The sequence below is a fragment of the Phaethon lepturus genome, unplaced genomic scaffold, assembly GCF_000687285.1.
Source record: "Phaethon lepturus isolate BGI_N335 unplaced genomic scaffold, ASM68728v1 scaffold32001, whole genome shotgun sequence".
Lineage (NCBI taxonomy): Eukaryota > Metazoa > Chordata > Aves > Phaethontiformes > Phaethontidae > Phaethon > Phaethon lepturus.
The window spans coordinates 922-1,535 of NW_010520312.1; the positions used below are offsets into that span (position 1 = coordinate 922).

At 66.1% G+C, this 614-nt stretch overlaps 1 protein-coding gene across 1 annotated transcript in view; it reads right to left on the reverse strand.

The window, feature by feature from the left end:
• Window positions 1-60: 60 nt before the first annotated feature.
• Window positions 61-614, reverse strand: part of LOC104628688 (chromosome unknown open reading frame, human CXorf65) — a gene marked incomplete at its 3' end in the record, with an annotated part of 972 nt that continues 418 nt past the window's right edge. Inside the window, exons 3-5 of the mRNA XM_010297354.1 lie at window positions 459-593; window positions 292-360; window positions 61-182 (exon numbers count right to left, since the gene is read on the reverse strand). Of these exons, the coding sequence (XP_010295656.1) occupies window positions 61-182; window positions 292-360; window positions 459-593 (326 nt within the window). The remainder of the gene's footprint in view (window positions 183-291; window positions 361-458; window positions 594-614) is intronic.

Sequence of the window (614 nt, forward strand, 5' to 3'; positions counted from 1 at the left end):
CCGTGGTGAAGGTGGGCAAGGCCATGCTGGCCACCCGGGGGGCCACCGGCAGCCCCTTACCGCTCCTTGGCCTTGCGCCGTGGAAGGCAGTGTCTCCATGTCGGGCATCCTTTCCTCCAGCACCTTCAAGGCACCGGTCTGCCTCCTGCGCAGGCGCTCGCCCTGCTGCCACAGGGCCTCTGCTACCAGAGATGGGGCTGGGGGCTCTGCAGCAGCCCCTGGCTCCAGTGCCAGGCCCGCATACCTGTGCCCACCTAACCAGCTGCTGCCCATCCCTGTGCTTTTGCCCACCTGTCAGCGCTGGGCTGGGGTGCTCCAGGAGGGGCGTGAAGGACCAGCGTGCGTGCTCCTCCTCGGTCCCTGTGGGTCGGACCCTGCAGTCACTCCTGTCTGCTATGCCCCACCACCCCATGCACTGCCAGGACCCTCAGGGACCAATGGACTCCACTTGCCTGGACCAGGCACTCCAAACTCCACCCTGCATGCATAGTAGGTGCTGTGCGCCTGGAGGAACTCGCTGGCCCTCACCCTCACGCTGGTCACCTGAAACAGCAGCTTGGGCGTGCCCAGCTCGTCACACAGGTCGATGACGTCTGGAAAAGTTGGGGGGGGGG